This window comes from Synchiropus splendidus, chromosome 3 (assembly GCF_027744825.2).
Source record: "Synchiropus splendidus isolate RoL2022-P1 chromosome 3, RoL_Sspl_1.0, whole genome shotgun sequence".
In the NCBI taxonomy this organism is placed as follows: Eukaryota; Metazoa; Chordata; class Actinopteri; order Syngnathiformes; family Callionymidae; genus Synchiropus; species Synchiropus splendidus.
The window spans coordinates 14771697-14787266 of record NC_071336.1 but is presented as its reverse complement, the minus strand read 5'-3'; the positions used below and the strand labels follow the sequence as shown (position 1 = coordinate 14787266).

Sequence of the window (15570 nt, the reverse complement as noted above, 5' to 3'; positions counted from 1 at the left end):
GTCTCTTCACCATCACTGTTCACCAATAAAAAAAAATTTGATCTATTGTTCTCAAAGGATTTTTAAAAGGGACAAATCTTTGCACTACACTTTGCCTGTCTCAGTTGCAGTCTAAGCAACTCCATCCTTTTGGGCTTTTTCGGGAAATTCAGATTGATATTATAAGCAAAGGTTTTTAAGGCAATAAATCAGTAGTTTTGTGATGAGCAATAACCGCATCTCCCATTCAATTTCAACATTCATTACTTCACTTTATTGACCTTTTCACTAGATCACAAGTGACCTTCACAGCACAGGTGAATCACACAGCAGCAAGAGTTGAAGTGATTTCTACAGAAACAAACAAAAGCCAGCAAAGTTTTGATCACACAGGTTGACTGTTTTTGTATTTTCATTGCATTTTTATGTCTGTGAAATAGATTTAAAAATTAAGATGATTAAAAAACATTATCGATTGACAATGTGCCTAATCCAGATTTGCGTTCTTTGTTGATCAAATCCGACCATTATTGCAAGATGTGTGTAACAGCTCGAGGAAAAAAAAAAACAAAACAGAAAAAAAAACAAATGGTGAAATTGATCCACTCTTATTGGTAATATATACCTTGGTGATTTATTATGAGGGATGAACTTTTAATGATTGTCAAACATACCTAAGTAGTGGGATTAAAAAAAAAAAAAGAATCTCAGGTGGACTTGGATCCTAGTCAGATAAAAACTGGTAGCGCAGAAAATAAATTACTGTCAAAAGTAATGTCTCTGATCAGATGGCGTTTCATTTCTCCTTCTCGGTGGACATCCGTCCTCCATGCCAGGCCTCTCTGGTGTTCCTCAGGGCCTTGGTTTTTGTGGGGTCCACCACTACGTAGTCCACACGTGTGCTCTGGCCATTGAGGGTCTTGTCATCTGCTCCACGATCTTCCGTGCTACGCTTCTGCTGAGAAAGCGGATATAAAAGCTTCATAACAACAAAAGAAGTGCAAGTATGAAGCAAACAAAGAGTGACCACTTGGAACCATCACGATGGGTCAGAACTTTGGACCACGGCAATCCTGGAGGAGGATTTAGAGAAGATACACCCTACTTCGCTTGATCACCGTATTTATACCACACCAAATCTGCACTGAAATTTCAAAACTTGTTGAGCTACTTTTTTTGCATCCTGGTCAACCATTTTAAGCCCATCATACTTTTAATGTTGGGTTCTGGTTCAAAGCAGGTTTAAAAACACTTTACCGATAGACACTCATTGTATAGCATCATCATAATGACACTTTTATGACTAATTTTCTTTCATCCATGTATTTAACAATTACCTTAAATTATATTTCAATACTCAAATATCCTCAAATCCTCATGTACCTTATCATAACTTCTTCCTAAATAAAATATGCCATTCACAACCACAACACACATGTGTTTTATGCCTCACTTCCTCGCCTGCGACGAGGAAAATAGAGAGAACCTGCTCACCTGTCTGGTTGGAGTCGACCGTCCAGTGTGCAGGTCCAGGTCAAGGTACTCCACCTGTTTGTCACTTCGTGCTCGTCGCGGTAATGGACTGCTGACTCCTCCCTCAGATGCTCGGTGCATCATGAGTCTGAGAGACTGGGAAAATATAAGTGTATATACTAGTCAGTTAATGAATATTAGATATTAAACATGATGCACTGAACTGCCAAGCTGTGCGCAGAGAAAGAAGGGGGGCAAATATATTTACCGACTCTCCCGCACTAATGCTGAGATTGGGGGTCGTCATGGGAACATAGTTGTCATCGGGTTCATCTGAATCAGAGGAGAGGGAGGAGCTGTGACCAGAGTTCGGCCCGACTGAGCGGAAACTGGACGGACTGGAACAAAACAAAAAAAGATTAGATTTCCTTCATTCCACTGTGACAGGCACATACAACTGTATAGACCCATGCAAAATACAGAGAAAACATATCATGGATTACATCATATTATTAAGCAAATTGTAAAATTAGACACAAGCTATCGCTATATTAACTAGGACAAATCATTCATATTTGGTTTTTGCTCATCAACATAAAACAGAAGTTCAAGGAATTCTGTTATAAGCAGCTGTCTAACTCAAAAATAGAGGCGAGGATGTAGAAAGAGCACACATGCACATACACTTACTCTCGTGTGAAGGTTCTGGTAACGGGCGAGCGAACAGGTGGTGGGACTTCCTGCCAGTCCTGCTGCACTGGTGTGATGTTCAGGGGAGCTGGTTTCACTGCCACAAAGGGGAAGAAATAAACGGAGTCAGATGATGAATACATTTCCAAAAACTCAATGATATTAGTAAAAAAGTGGTTCATGTCGTTTGTTCATATATATATGAACAATATATATGAACATATATATATTGTTCATAGAAAAAAAGTATATAAAGTACATAGAAAAAGTATATATATATATATATATATATATATATATACACTTTTTTTTCCTCCAGAAGGAAAGTTTAGATAAAGAAAGAAACAAAGAATGAAAGGGTACAGTTAGGTACCTCTGGTTTTGTGGTTGCGTTCTCCTGCAGTCTCCCTCCTGTCAGCAGGTGGAGTCATACAGACACCTGCTGGGAAAACCAACTTTAAGTACAGTACCTCCATGTGTTCATGAATACAGTCTGCGTGAGAATAAAGGTAGACGGCTGCTTTTGAAGAACTCTGCTGTTGAGTACAACCAACGGTCACGTTTTAAATCAGGGAACATTTATTACCCTAAATTGACTATGTATTCATATGTGTATTCGCAGCATTTTAGCTTATAATTAATCATTATGAAGCATTGATAATTGTCTGGTTAAGCATATTTGACCTCGAGTCGATTGAGTAGATTTGACCTCGGAATGAAAGTTCACAGTCAGTAATTACTCTATTAATACTGTAGTTATTAAGCATTCCTCGAGCTTAAGTGTTACCCAACCAACTGTAAAAGGGTTATTCACAACCACAAGTTGAATGAAACACACAAAGTATTCGCACGTATTTTCGGAGGTCTCACCTTTGCGTTGGGGTTTTAGGTTTCGGTGAACTGGTGGAGGAACAGCGCTGACCTCCATCCCCACTGATGTGTTCAAGGTATTCCTGCGGAGTGGAGGGGTGAGGGGAGCGGCCGCGGTCAACGGTGAGCTGCGGAAGCCCAAGTACGCCACTGGTGGTACTTGCCTTCCCAGAGCAGAAAGATCGGTAGCGCTTGGGTTCGGCAGTGCGGTGAATCCAGATGGGTGGGGGGTCATGGAGACGTAGTTGGCTTCGTGGAAGGAGAGAGAGATGTCTGTGGGGGCTGCTGGAGCAGCTCTGCAGGAATGACAAAACAAGTTAGGGTCAGAGAGTTTCAGTGTCTGTCAATCATAACTGCAGAGAACAAGGAGGGTGAGAGAGTGCGGGCAGGATTACAAGTGACAGACTTGAAGTGACTAAGACCGACATGTCAAAGGGTTATGCTGGATGAAGAATGCTAGAAATGGAGGTAGCAGTGACAAGGAGGAGAGGAAGATAACCGGTGAGGCTCATGGCAATGGTAGCTGTGTCCAGCGATATTTTGAACAATGATCAGGAGAAGATTTCCAAGCAAAAATGTACCATTTTTAAATGGGTCGGGCTCATTGTTATTTATTTATTTGAAACAAAAACATACTAAAATAAAATAAATAAAGATCATAAAGGTGTTGAGATGTTTGAGAGAGAGCCCAGTTGTCCGGCTCATTCTGAAACAACAGAATACTTTGAATACTGCAACTGGACCAGGTGTGGTATAGTGTTCCAACATCATTGCATTAGAGTTGAGCAGTGCAACTCAAATGAAGGACATATCAAACACATGCTCTCAATGGTTTTCCTTCTCTCCATGTCAGATTCTCATCCCTGAGGAATTCACACTCCATCTATTTCATGGGAGTGATTGTAGCGCTATGACGTGGATCGCACTCACCGTGCTGTGATTGGAGGCTCGGTGGTGGCTGCACTCATGGGAACGTAGTTTTCATCCACCTCGTCATCTTCTGAGCACACACTGCCCAACGGGACCATTCCTTTATTCAGCTAGAAGAGGGGGTGACTCAGACTCAGAAGACCATGAATAAAGAGATCATGTGCCTTTACAAACTAAACTCACAAAGTAGCTGTTGAAGCTCTCGCTGAAGTCAAACATGCTCGCTCGGTCTGACAGGGATCGAGGGATGAAAACACTGTCACATCCTGGAACAAAAAAATCCAAATGTGGAACTTGGTAACACAAGCAGCTTTCAACAACAGCTAAACATATTAAAATGGCAGTGCCTATTGGGGATATTAGTCAAATGCTATCCTGTGGAGATTGAGAGAAGACTTTGGCGATTACTCCCAGAAAGCCTTTTCAAAGCACGCTGTGCCGTTTTCCCAGTCTTTGAATTCATACTGCCTCAGTATGAACAGGACCCAGAGGTCCTTTAAACAACTTAACAAAGAGACCTAAAATCCTCTGAAGCTTATGAAACCCCCCCCCACACACACACACACACGTACAGTCACAGGACCTAAACGGTGATGACTCACACTCACAGGATAATAAACTCCTGAGGTGACAACCTCTGAGTCAGAGCTGAGATGGAAGGACTTATTGCTAGGTAAGTTGAAACCGATCAAAGTATGACCAGGGGGGACCTTTGCCTGTATTCATTCAGCCCTCATGAGGTCAGAGTGAAATTACATGCAAAAATGTTGTGTAGTTTATATTTGTCACTCAAATTTCTCTTTTTCCTCACCACTGATATGTTTTGTTTGCTTTTTTATATTTCTCTTAGCAGTTAGTGTTATTTAGCAGCATAAAATTTAAATTTTTTAAATTTTTAAGGATGCGCCGATCGATTGGTCACCGATCATGATCGACCATTTCAGGTTGAATGCAGATCACTGCCGAACACAACAACCCATCACATGTGACAGCCGGCGCTTTGATGAAGCCCCGCTGGTTGTGATGCGTCCGCTCCTTCCTACTTGCAGCTCACTCGGCTGCAGCATGTCTGCTGTGGAGCTTCTTTCAATCTGTCATGTAAAGTTTGCATCCTGCAGCACATGCACAGGACAATGCTGTGCAGGGAAGTGTGTTAAAAAGAAATATACCATTGAAAGCTCCAGCACTGGACGGAGCACGGAGAGTTTTCTGGGCTCATGAAAGTGAGACTGCCGATTCCTCAGCAGCAGGCTGTTAGCGCGGCTAACATTAGGAACGCTAAGCAAATAGCCTATGAAATAACTATTAACAGCTGATTGGCAGCAAAGATCCTGATCAGAGCATCCCTATTACATTGTTTTTTTTTATTACCTTTCCTTCACAGAAATGTACTTACATGTGTACATCATACATTTCTACAATTATGTCAATTGTTTATAAACAAAACTAAATTCTTAACAGTTTCAATATGTCATTTCTCAACATTGTTGTTATCAAAGTCACCAATAACAGTATGTGTTCAAAACTGAACAAAAAAATAAAGAAACTAGCACATTATCAATTAAACATATAGTAGAATGGATGGGGTGTCCAAAAAAGTTTTTCCCACCACTGTATATTTTAGTGCCATTATATCCTTATTGTTAATTTATATTTATTTTCACTATTAGTTTGATGGCAACTGCTATCAGTTCCAGTCTAAAATGTAGGTCCTTTGTAATTTCAGTCGCTAACATTTCATATTAAGATACAGATGTGAGACAAGCTAGCACAACGGTTAGCTGCTGCAACTAGTAGTGCAGCTCATGCAACAATGTTGTCTGTACCTGTCTTCGTGTGTCCTGGCGCACTAATAGCTCTACTCCTTGGTATGTTGACTCCTCCTTCATTGCTTCCTTCCTTTTCTAAGGTTGTGGTTAAGTTAGTATCCGATCTGTTCTCAACATCTGCGCCCTCTGTTGGGGTTGTCATAGAAGCAGGCTTTGGTGGGCGTGGTGGAGGTGTTGGAGTGGATGAATAGAGCTCAGCTTGAGTGAGGGAGTCCACGCTCGGGGTGGAGGAGGGACGGCGATGGGGGGGTGGCTGCGGCGTGGATGCTGGGCGTGGGAACTGATACCCACTAAATGCCTGCGTCACATCGGCAGGTATGGCCACCGGACGTAGATGGAAGTCCAAAGAGTGTTTCCTGGGATGTGGAGACGGGTGACATCTGAATTTGCTGCCTGGTTTCTGGAGGTCAGGGGTGAGGCTTGCATCTAAAGACTGGCTTCGTGGTGCTGAGGATGAAGCTACTGTCCATGGGACCGTCCTCAAGCCGGAGGAAGATGCAGGAGGGAGTGCCATGGCATTTGGAGGAAGAGAAGGTGATGAAGATGAGGACGAACATGAGGAGGAGGCAGCAGAGGGCCGCAGGTGTTGGCTGTTGCTGTCAACTTCAAGAGAGGTGCAGGATCCTTTTGGGGGCCTGCGCATGAGGTCAGAATAAGGTGATGTTTGATGAATGAACATTTTCCACAGGACTGTCTGATATCCAGCACAACATTCACATTTTGAAAACATAACATCTCACAAACTTCAGGAACTGCCATTTTCATCTCGTCTTGTCTGAGGTACAGTCGAGGGCAATCACTTTAAACAATGCTTTTCAAACATCTGTGACCACAAAATGTCCCCCATTGCACAAGGCCCCACCCTGATGGCCTTGCCAGGAAAACCTCAGAAGTGAGACAGTAAGTGCGCCAGAGACTAGCTTCTCTAACTGATGAAGAGCAGTGTGCAATGCATAAATAAACTTCTGTACCCGATGTGACTTTGGCAGTTTGATAACCACAAGTAGTCGTCTTCCATGCTGCCATTGGACTCCATCTGCGACACCCTCACAGCGTTGTAGGGCTCAGGTAAAGAGTTGGAGATGCCAGTGATGGCAGTGGCACTAATCCGGCTGGCTGGGGGGATGGAGGACATCTCGTGAGCAGGAGGTCTAGAAGGAACTGGGGAGAAAAAATAAATAAAATCAAATCAACAATTGATGCATTATCGAAGGGTGACTAGTTTCTTCTAAGCATCTGAGCCAAAGTGATCTCTCTCCTCGTGTTCCTTCATATGTTCTGCACTGAGGTCAGCTCACTAGCTGGTTGAAGGTACCGTTTTTGAAATCTTCTGACTGTAGATCGCTTTAGTTTAAGGGCAAAATAGTTGCCAAAATAAGAGGGAATACATCAAAATGGGCTACTCTCTAGTGGCGAGCCAGTGGTTAGGTGACATATTTGAGCAAGTTAACTGTACCCTCTTTGTGAAGACCCTAAACATCAAAATAAAGTTCATGCTCTGAAAAAGACTGAGTAAGTGCGAGTGAAGACTTTGCATGTTCACTTCACACCCACATGCTTTCACACTGACACAGACACGTCCCACACTAACACTCTCGCCAGAACTAATACACTGAATCTATCTGTGTGTCACTCGTACTGTCGTCGGTTGGGTTGAAGCCACACAGCAGGCAGATGGACGACACCCAGCGGTTCATGTCCTCCTCTGTCTCTGCCACCAGGTACCAGGTCCTCTCCTCCGTCCTCAGGTCAAAGGCAAAGCTGTTCTCCAGCTCCTTCTTTGTAAATGAAAGCCCAGCATCCACCTCATTAGAAGAAAGCAAAAAGAGTGTTTTAGAATGTTTTTTTAATAGCGCCAGCATTTGGGATGTTGACAGTAAGTTTAAAGTGGTGATGAACAAGGGCGTGTTTCTATATTACCCAAGTGCAAAAACCATGCGAGTTTGAGAGTTTTAACAGACTGTTGCCACTATTGCTGGATGTTCACCAATAACCCGACACTTGTCTTGTCCCTCGTGGTCTTGGTCTTATTTAAATTCACTTCCCATTAGTCACAAGCAGACGGGCAGACTTGATTTTGTGCAATACACACCTGTTCACACAGATTCAAATCAATAGTTCGAATTGGCCTGCGAGAGTGGGGGTTCTTGTAATACTGGAGGACGTCCGGCTCACCACTCAACCGGCCGCTGCGGAGGACAAACCACCGTCTCTTCCATGCCTGGAGGGAAAAAAAGAAAAAAGTGAATCCTGTCTGTATTAAAGCCGGTTAAATGGAAGCAAAGGGGTTTTGGAACATAACACTTCCATACAAACGGAGTCATTGGATTACACGACTGCAAAGACATGGTTTAGGTCCAGTGCAGTAATGGTTTATGCATTGATCACCAGTTTACTTCTGGGCCTTGTCAACGGCCCTATGTCCCCTCATACCAGGGATTCATCAATATGTTCCGAGACACATTTAAAGAGACATGCAGATCTCTATGGAAACATGCTCATGGTTGAATTCAATGCAGGCGATGAACAAATCATTTAGTTTAACTTGCCTGTGGAAATCTTACAGCAATGTTTTTAATTGTATTGTTTACACATAAAAAAATGAACGCTACAAAGCGTCATTCAATATTTGCACAATGTGCAACTCACATAAACACTTCCAAGTCAGTGACTGGATATTTCTTGACTTATCTTTGTTTGCTGTCTGCTGGCATTAAAAACACGTCATCGCATACAAATGCTGCGCACGACAGATGAGCTCTAATCACCTTCATATGTGTTCAGAAATGTTTTTGGGGGAAAATAATGGGGTCATGTATCTCTGCAGGACAGAGCAGCTTCCAACTTACACTAGGTGAAGTGGATCAATATGTTGGGCTACTCCTCATTGTCACAGAATCAAATATATGAACAATATTTCTACTTTGTTTCTTCAACCTTGTTCTCAAGTGCAGCACTTAAATATCAAGGTTAAGAACAAATGAAGGAAATGTTGAGACATAAAAACCTCATTAAATGTAGTGCTATATGAAACACATTCTGGTCACAAAACAATGCAAATTCACAGGTATATTTTAGCTCTGAGTCTGCAGAAGTCATAGACTTAATGTTCCAGTGCACCTGAGAGTTCCAAGCGGAGCCTCACTGCGCAGCATATTGTTAAATGTTTAACATACTTGTCAGGCCTCTTCAGTGAATTTGACAGAGCTACCTCCGGTGAGTCAGACAATCCGGACACATTACTTCAGGTCCACGTTGAATATTTCCTCAGCTAAACCACTGTGGTGCCAAAGTCCTGGATGCCAGAACTTCCTCCCCAAAGTCAGATAGGAAATGGACGTAAAAGAAGAGGAAACATACGTGAGGGAGAGTGTGTCTTCTGTGTCTTCCACACTGGTGGTTCCCACACAAACACACAATTTATTTATGACCTTTGACAAAGACTTTTCTAACTTCCCTCTGGTGGTGATCTGCAGCACTATTACTATATTCATGTGGCTCAGAAGCACTTGTTATCTAAATGCTTATGGTATTAGAAATGTTTTGTCAGTGACCCAGCACTATTGTAGAGTATTATCGGAAGTCCATTGTATGTATGAACTTTGCTAACCTGTATCTTCTCCTGAGCAACGGTTCTCAACAGTCTCTTCATGATAACAATATTCATAATTGAGATCCAATTGTAAAATAGCTTGTACCATCTTGCATGTCAGGTGGATGAGTACGGGTTGAGGTGTGAAGCCATTTCTTTGTCAAAAATGCCTCCTCGACATAAACATCCGTCTCCCTCATCCTCCTCAGCATCTCACTTCCCTCTGTCTCTTTTTGTTTTGCTCAGTCCTCTGCCCTCTGAACCCATTTGGACACAGCCACAATGGTCCTAATAATAGCACTTCCTTCATCCTGTCTTTAACCCCAAATTAGCACAGAGCTTGTATCTGTTTGACATGTTAAAGAGATGCTGTTGCAACATGAGCATTTGTTTTGAAGACAACTGCCTCTATCTGGGACTTAAACAAAGACATAAAGCTGGGTTTTTCTGAATTCTGGGGTGTATCCACATTTCCAAGAGGCCAACGCTTCAGAGTTTGGGTAACAAGTTTGTTACATAACTGAGTAAAAATGCTCTAACACATACAGTCCCAGAGTGTGTGTTGAACTTTGGCACACAACTTCATGATCACATTCTCCTGCTGCTGCCATGACAGTTCTCTAGAGCTATTCTGTGTTGACAGTGGACACACAGCTGGCCTCCCTGGGTGAGTGTGTGCAAATAAATTCTGTGGTGTGTGGGGGGGATCCATTTGTATTTTTTGTAATACTCTCTGCATTTCTGCCTGAGGAGGACTAGTTGATGTTTGTTGCTGTTAGACACATAACAGCCCTTACTACTTGTCTGGGGGTGTTTTACCTCCATCGAAGTAAAAGTCATCTCCGCACTGCCCAAATAAACCTAATTCCCATTCACTTTCACACTTGAGCCTCCTGTTCTTAGCATGAAAAGCAATTCTAATAAAGTGAAGAATGAAGAAGGCATGGCAGCACCACAGTGCACTGGCAATACAGGGGACGATAACTCGCAACGCACTCCAGTCCGTCTCAACCACATTTACACCAACAAACTTATCTGTTATTCTGTATACAGTTCTCAAAGGTGTTTCACATGAACATTCATCATTAAAGCAAGGAAATTGTGATGGTTGGATATTTAATACACCACAATGTTTAGTCTAGTCACAGAGCATATTTGTGCCGCTTGTTGATGATGCCATGCTGTACATGGTGTATGGTCAGTGATTTACATGCAACGTTGATGCATCGCTTGTGCGTTCCTGAACTGAGTTGGACTGAGTGTCCTGTCACCATGGAGGGAGAAGAATGATAAAAAGAGAATACCACCATTACTTCTGGCTAAGGTTGTACTTGTACTATCAGTTACTTATAGAATGCAATGAAGTCGGTTAGAAGTCTTGGAAGTGAACAGGTTGTCAGATATTCCCATGAATGTATTACATCCAGGCCATCCTAAACTCTCAAAGTGATGTACAATTTCATTTCCATGTTCAGACATTCTGTCTGCCCTGGAACCTGGTGCAGTCAAATATCTTTTTACATCTTTATCATCTTTTTTTTACAATCACGTGAATGTCATTCAGAGTATTATGGCAACGGCAAAGAGTTGAGTACTAGTAACTAACACCTTGTCCTTACATCCCCAACTTCTTTGGTTACCACAACTGCCAGTACATGTATTCCATCTATGGAATTGTCTATGAATTCTATTTTTTGTTTTTGTTTACATAAACGTGACTCAGTTCCATTGAACACGCAGCCTCAATGGTATGGTAAGACTATTAGCCATGTTGTTATGAACACAATCCAGATTAAAACAAGCCAGTGAAATTCCACCTGCTAACAGGGGGATTTCCTAACACGTGATTTATTATGAACCTAAATATTTTCATTCCCTCACTACATTCCGATCAGCAACATTAAATGAAGTATGCGAGAGTTTAGATATCAAACGGAAAATGTAAAATAGCCCGGTGGAGATTAGACCGACTCAGTGGACAGGCATGCCAGTTATGCTGTGCATGTGTCTTGTGCGAGTGTGTGAGTTCAAGCATATCAGTCCTAGTGGGGACCACTTTTCCAGAACACACTTCCTTTTGAAGCGTTTTGTGGGGCTCTTTTGCCGGATCCCACACTGTTAAGCCTCAATTTGAGGATGAAGACTACAAAGCATCAAAGTCATAATAATTAGGTTTAAGTTTAGTTTAGAGTCCCGGTTAAGGTTAGTCATTTGTTTTAGATGGTTATGTTAAGGGTGAGCCGGGGAAAGCATTATATCAATGAGCGGACCCCACAATGATGGTGCGAAAAACAGGTGCATATGTGTGTGTAGGTCAGGCACTTTCCCACCATAAAACCAAATATCTGTTGAAGTATTATGCAACTTTAATCACCTATACCTATATACCTGCTAAACTAAAACTAAAACCTACATGAAATAGCTGTATGTGTAGATTCTAGAGTAGGTGCCAGACGAACAACTCATTTGAATTTTCAATACTTTCCCAGACTGATTCACTTTCACATTTACACCTGCTGACTTACAGTGGACATTCATGATACTACCACAATGGTTGTGTTAAAGTCAGACACCCACGTTTATATTGGCCCATAAACTGATAAAATGAAACTCAACTGCAACATTCGACAGTATGCAGCTTTGTCCTTGTTCGACGTTTATGGCTACAAGTCTGTCAATCATAAAGCAACCTGACCTCAGAGATCACTTGTTCCCACAAACCTTAAAATGATCTCATTCAACAACTTACTTGGAAACTACTACTAACATGGAAAAACTCACAAAAACTCTCACAATCTTTCATGCTACCAAAGAAAAACATGCTCACTTTGAGACTAAAATTCCTGCAGGCACATTCTTCAGTCGTGAACGGTGAACACACTGGGGCCAGCAATTCTGAAATCACGGGGATGTCCTCCTAATACCAGTGTGACAAGGGCGCCACTGCCAAGGCGCTCGGGGTGGAACAGAGGTAGAAGATGGTGATGCACCATCATGTGTTTCATCTGGAGACTACACAGTTTTAGCCTCTACGCACCACGTACTTGTCAACTAAACAATTCCCATCTCATCCCTCTGGGTTTTGAGTACCTGGAGCTGTCCTCCCCTGGCAACAGGACATTTTTGAGCAGAGATTATCTTTCAGGTGAATTCTGAAAACTACTCAGGTCATTTCACAAATCATGAACGCACAAAATAAATAGAATAAACAAAAGAAAATGACACTCAAACGGAATGATGACAGCATAACTGGGCTGGATTCACATCAAGACTATAGGTTTTTGCCCTTTTTAATGTTAGCACATCAAAAGAAGGACAGGTGTATTTCAGCATTCTTACACTCAAGTACTTACATAACGTCTCAGCTTTTTCTCAGGCGGTGATTTCCTCAGCCAACCTTCACAGACAACCTCTCCAGAGCCACTCATGTTGCCGCTCACGCCTCCTCTCCACTCACAGGAAGATGCTCCTGACACAATCTGTAGAAGCGTATGATCAAGTTTTCAACAGGATTCAATAGAAGTTTGAGGTCAGGATCAAGTCCAAGGTGTTCCAGGCTGCAGACTGAGATTTACAGATCCAGAACTGGTGCTTGACTGACCCGCAAGCTTGTCCAGGAACCGCTGCTCTGTCAACAGCCGAAAAAAATGAGTCACACCTCCTCCTGTCCTGAGAGGCTCCCTGCTTCCCAGAAGGACTCTTCCCTCTTCACTCTCTCAGATGTGTGATACCGAACACAAAGCTTGAGCTCGGACATTCCTTCCATGCTCTCCTCCTACTTTTCCTTCCTCCTCCCTATCTGACCAGGCCCACTGCAACAGGAAACTCCAAGTGTGCGTGCGTGCGCGCGCGCGCATTGTCTTGAAACGAACGACCGCCTTTTCTCCAGAAGTTGTGGGAGTCACATGTCATTCGCATAGAAAAGTCATTGAATTAGGAACGCCTGTAAGTCATTGAGTAGCGTTTGAATTAAACGTCTAGAGCTACAAGTTTGCCGAGAATTTTTTTTTATTTTTAATTTATTCAATGCCATGACTTGGTTGTTTTGCTGTAGCACCGATTACGAGCAGTAGATGGTGCTGTGGCGCCACTATGTAAAAAGGCTGGAAGCGCGTGCGAAGTTGAGAAGTCGTGGACTTCCCGTATTACTGAATCAGCGTTCTCACAGTCATGCGTCATTTCCAACTGACATATGTTTAATGCGATCAAGATTTAGACAGAAGTGACGCATGAATCTATAGAAAAATGTTTGTTTTTTAGGGCATTATGCAGCAGCACAGCGATGTCAATACTACGGAGCCCTGGAAGTGACATGCATGTGTTTTTTTTTTTTTTTAGCCCCAGATAACAGTTATGTCGAGATCATTTTTTATCTCGACATAACTGTTATCTTGTAATAATTAGTATCTTGAGATAATTTTTATCTCGGGGAAAAAAAAAAGTCATGCATGTCAGATCGAGGGACGCGTAATATATGTAGCTTAGCCACATATGGTAATATTTTGAGTGAAAGGCACTTGATCAGAGTGTTAAAAGCGCACAGACTTGCAGACAGTGACTGACAACGCTGGCGAACAGTTACGAAGCCATGGGAGACATAATGGTTACAGTGGAGGATGTATACAAAATGCTTTGCCAGAGAGGCAGCTACACATGCGCTGAAATTTACAATTGTATCTTGAGATAAAAATTATCTTGAGATAACTGTTATCTCGAGATATGCATTATCACGAGATAAAAGTAATCTCGAGATAGTTGTTATCTCGGGCAAAAAAATAATAATGTCATGCATGCCACATCCAAAAAAATAAACACATGCATGCCACTTCCAGGGCTCCGTACGATACAAACGTCAAGTATATATATATATATATATATATATATATATATATATATTTTTTTTCTCCACACTGCTTCTTGAATGAATGCATAAGTTGGTGCTTTCACATCTCCTGAATGTCTTTTGCTGCGGTGAGTGTGAACTTGTTGGCAGAGAGAATAGTGCTGGCTCACAACTTTTAGGACAACGGTTTAGATTGTAGCAAAGACGATAATTCATTGTATTCTTGCAGGATTTTGGGCTCATGAGCGACTCCTATAATATCTCAGCCCTTCGTCATCAAAGTGGCACAGCTGTCTTGGTTGTCGTCCTCGATCAGGTCAAGGGTTTGGATCAACAGTAACAATGGTTTAAGCATTTTCTCAAAACCTTTCAGCTTCCCATCCAATGAAGAGTCACAGTTGAATTAGTGGACTAGACTTGAATTAAAATGGAAAGTTATTTGCATCAGCCGGTCATACTTGGGATCATGGAAATCAGTCATTTTTCATTTCCACACTGTCCTGTCAGATGCAGCAGATTAACCAGAGACAGGTAAGACTTCTTTTTCAAATGAAAAACACTTTATAAAATGATTTCTTTTCAGTGCAAAATACATGAATATTGCATAAGAAAAGAAAATTGATTGTTTCCCCAAATGTTGGAGGAGAATAAAAGCCAACTTTTTTTTTCTTTCATTTTAATGCAGAGGTTATTTAAAAACAACCTGTGGCAGTCTTTAAATCCATGATAGATGTGGGGCGCCAATGTAAAAATGAAGATGCACATTTTTTACCTGATTTAGCAGAAATCTTTGGTAATATTTTCACAGATTTAATATTAGCAAATATTTGTTACATTTGAGACACTACGCTTGTAGTTGTAATGTTACGTCCCATTGTTTCTTCTCTGTATGTGTGAAAACTAAATGCTTCGTCTTAGATCTAAATCTAAATATTAAATCTAAATCTAAATCTAAATCTCAGTTTTAAGGATTCAGATGCCCCCTTCTGTTCCTCCGCTCCTCAGACTGCCCATCAGGTTTGCAACTGAAAGGTGCTTGATATCCGAGTAAGCAGCTCGCACACCTGCCACAATAGCACTTTCCAGTTGCTACTGGGTAGCCATTTTAAAATCACAGACTTTCAGTTGCGAGCCTTATGGACGGTCAGAGGAGCAGAAGGGGGCATCTACATCTCCACTTGGAGGACAGGGTTGTCTAAATCTAATCTAAATATCTTTAGATTATATTTTGATTATATGTAACATTTGATATTTGATATTTAATATTCAACACTTACAGAGACGAAACAACGGGACGTAACATTAAAGTGTAGTGTCTCAAATGTAACAAACATTTGCTAAATCTGTGAAAATATTTTAATAAA

General features: G+C 41.7%; 1 protein-coding gene across 7 annotated transcripts; it reads right to left on the bottom strand.

Moving 5' to 3' along the window:
• Positions 1–257: 257 nt before the first annotated feature.
• Positions 258–13170, bottom strand: LOC128755783 (GRB2-associated-binding protein 1-like). 7 transcript variants are annotated; one of them, XM_053859783.1, is made up of 15 exons: positions 13022–13170; positions 12717–12842; positions 7864–7992; positions 7411–7576; positions 6743–6932; positions 5769–6406; positions 4126–4208; positions 3943–4052; positions 3177–3308; positions 3013–3095; positions 2516–2584; positions 2143–2239; positions 1721–1850; positions 1474–1608; positions 258–937 (listed from the first exon to the last, which is right to left on the bottom strand). In XM_053859783.1, the coding sequence occupies exons 1-15, from the start codon at positions 13127–13129 to the stop codon at positions 776–778; spliced, it is 2358 nt and encodes a 785-aa protein (XP_053715758.1). In that variant the 5' UTR covers positions 13130–13170; the 3' UTR covers positions 258–775. The 7 variants fall into 7 exon arrangements, with proteins under 7 accessions (XP_053715758.1, XP_053715759.1, XP_053715754.1 ...); XM_053859784.1 differs by having other exon boundaries at positions 2516–2581; XM_053859779.1 differs by having other exon boundaries at positions 3013–3308.
• Positions 13171–15570: the final 2400 nt, after the last annotated feature.